At 44.3% G+C, this 2,508-nt stretch overlaps 1 protein-coding gene across 1 annotated transcript in view; it reads right to left on the bottom strand.

The window, feature by feature from the left end:
- The window catches only part of LOC307270620 (tyrosine-protein kinase receptor TYRO3-like), a gene marked incomplete at its 5' end in the record, with an annotated part of 15,703 nt that overhangs the window by 12,868 nt on the left and 327 nt on the right, over positions 1-2,508 (bottom strand). The window contains one exon of the mRNA XM_080054501.1: positions 681-706. Coding sequence (XP_079910627.1) covers positions 681-706 — 26 coding nt within the window. The remainder of the gene's footprint in view (positions 1-680; positions 707-2,508) is intronic.

Here is a 2,508-nt window from a genome sequence, read left to right as displayed (position 1 = left end):
TTTTCTAAGTTTGTCTTTAGAACAAGAAACTCTGTGTGTGTGCGTGTGTGTGCGTGTGTGTGTGTGTGTGTGTGTGTGTGTGTGTGTAATAACAGCTGCAGTACCCACACACACACACACACACACACACACACACACACAGTGACATCACACTGGCCGCTTGTTGCCTCAATAACACTATTTATTTATTTATGTCAAACTATAAAGAATAAAGAATAAGGCCTGTCTCACCCTCTAACCCTGTCTCACCCTCTAACCCTGTCTCACCCTCTCACCCTGTCTCCACCCTCTCACCCTGTCTCACCCTCTCACCCTGTCTCACCCTCTAACCCTGTCAAGATTACAAGATTACTTTATTTTGTCCCGAAGGAGATTTGTCTTAGACGTACAGACTGCTGCATAACACATAACACAACAAGACAGTAGAAAATAGAATACTATATAGAAAAATACAGTGCCTAGCACACAAGTGCTGACAGTGCAATGATAAAGTGCATACATACATACATACATACATACATACATAGCATACATACATACATACATACATACATACATACAGATTCTACAAATGGCATTCTACTAACGGCCTGAGTTCAACAGAGTAACGGATAGTGGAATGAATGAAAATTTATACCTGTTCAAAATATCTTTTCTTGCATTTAACTGGGACTCTGTACCGTCTGCCTGAGGGTAGCAGGTCGTACTATGAATGTAAGACATGAGAGGGGTCTGCAATTATTTTCCTAGCCTGTCTAAGTACTGTTTCCTCAAATATTGCTTGGAGAGTGGGGTGCTCCCTCACTCCCATCACTTTCAATGCTGTGAGAACCAATCTCTGTCTCACCCTCTAACCCTGTCTCACCCTCTAACCCTGTCTCACCCTCTCTGTCTAACCCTCTAACCCTGTCTCACCCTCTCTGTCTCACCCTCTCTGTCTAACCCTCTAACCCTGTCTCACCCTCTCTGTCTCACCCTCTAACCCTGTCTCACCCTCTAACCCTGTCTCACCCTCTCTGTTCTAACCCTACTAACCCTGTCTCACGCTCTCTGTTTCACCCCTCTCTGTCTCACCCTCTAACCCTCTAACCCTGTCCTGTCCCTGTCTCACCCTCTCACCCTGTCTCACCCTCTAACCCTGTCTCACCCTCTAACCCTGTCTCACCCTCTAACCTGTCTCACCCTCTAACCCTGTCTCACCCTGTCTCACCCTGTCTCACCCTCTCACTAACCCTGTCTCACCCTCTAACCCTGTCTCCACCCTCTAACCCTGTCTCACCCTCTAACCCTGTCTCACCCTCTAACCCTGTCTCACCCTCTCTGTCTCACCCTCTAACCCTCTCTGTCTCACCCTCTAACCTGTCTCACCCTCTAACCCCTCTCTGTCTCACCCTCTAACCTGTCCTCACCCTCTAACCTGTCTGTTGGTTGAAGAGATGAGCTGGATTCAGGAAAGTTCATCTATTTACTAAATGAACTTTGCTCCAGGTTTGTTTTGTTGTTTTGTTGTTTTGTTGTTGTGTGTATTTACAGCTTATTTTCTTAATCATTTTGTCTTAGTTATTTATTAATTTTTTAATTTTGGTATTTCTTGTCTGTTTATGTGAGGGAGGGGGGAAAAGGGGAGGGGGGAAAGGGGAGAGGGGAGGGGGAGAGGGGAGGGGGAAAAGGGGAGGGGGAGGAGGGAGGAGGGGGGGAGGGGAAAGGGGATAGGGGTTGTGTTGTATTGTATGTGTACTGTCTACTTATTCTGTTTTTTGTCCGTATGTGAAAAATTGTAAAAAAAAAATAAAGTTAAAATAAAAATATTTACAAACTGGCATGTTTGGAATTGTAGAATTTGTAGAAACGTGTGAATAAATTGTTTGCAGACAGAGAGAGGCTAACCCTCTAACCCTGTCTCACCCTCTAACCCTCTAACCCTGTCTCACCCTCTCTGTCTGGAACATTGCGTTCAGGTGTAAAGTCTGAAATACATTCTGCAAAAACTGGATCAATAAAGTTTAGGATTTCTCCTTTAACTGACAAAAAAAACAAGTTTAGAAATGAGCAGAGAATCGTTTTGTAAAGCAGATGAACGTGTGAACAGTTTCCCTGCGAGGCTGGGGGGATAATAGCCTCACTGGGGGGAGAATAGCCTCACTGGGGGGAGAATAGCCTCACATTCCCACAGTGGAAGTCGTGACATGCACTTTGATCAGCTGCTGTTTATATATCCTCACGCCATACTCCATTCAAAAACAACCACAATTAACATCCCTTTGCTTTGTAGCTTTTATTATACACAGGTGGAGAAACATTTTTGACTTATTTCATTCAAATCGGACAACTGCTTCATGCGGCTTCCATTAAACAAACATATTATATTCATTTACTGAGATTTTTAGGTTTTCACAGATTCAACCTGCTCGCAAAACGCCCTCTGCGGCGCGCTTCAACAACAATGGGAAAGATGCAATGGCTGCCAAACTGGGCACATAACTTTGGATTAAAAGCTCATTGATATGT

Source organism: Ammodytes marinus, assembly GCF_949987685.1.
Source record: "Ammodytes marinus genome assembly, contig: scaffold_74, whole genome shotgun sequence".
NCBI classification, from domain to species: domain Eukaryota; kingdom Metazoa; phylum Chordata; class Actinopteri; order Uranoscopiformes; family Ammodytidae; genus Ammodytes; species Ammodytes marinus.
The sequence above is the reverse complement of the archived record's forward strand: the minus strand, read 5'-3'. Positions and strand labels throughout refer to the sequence as shown.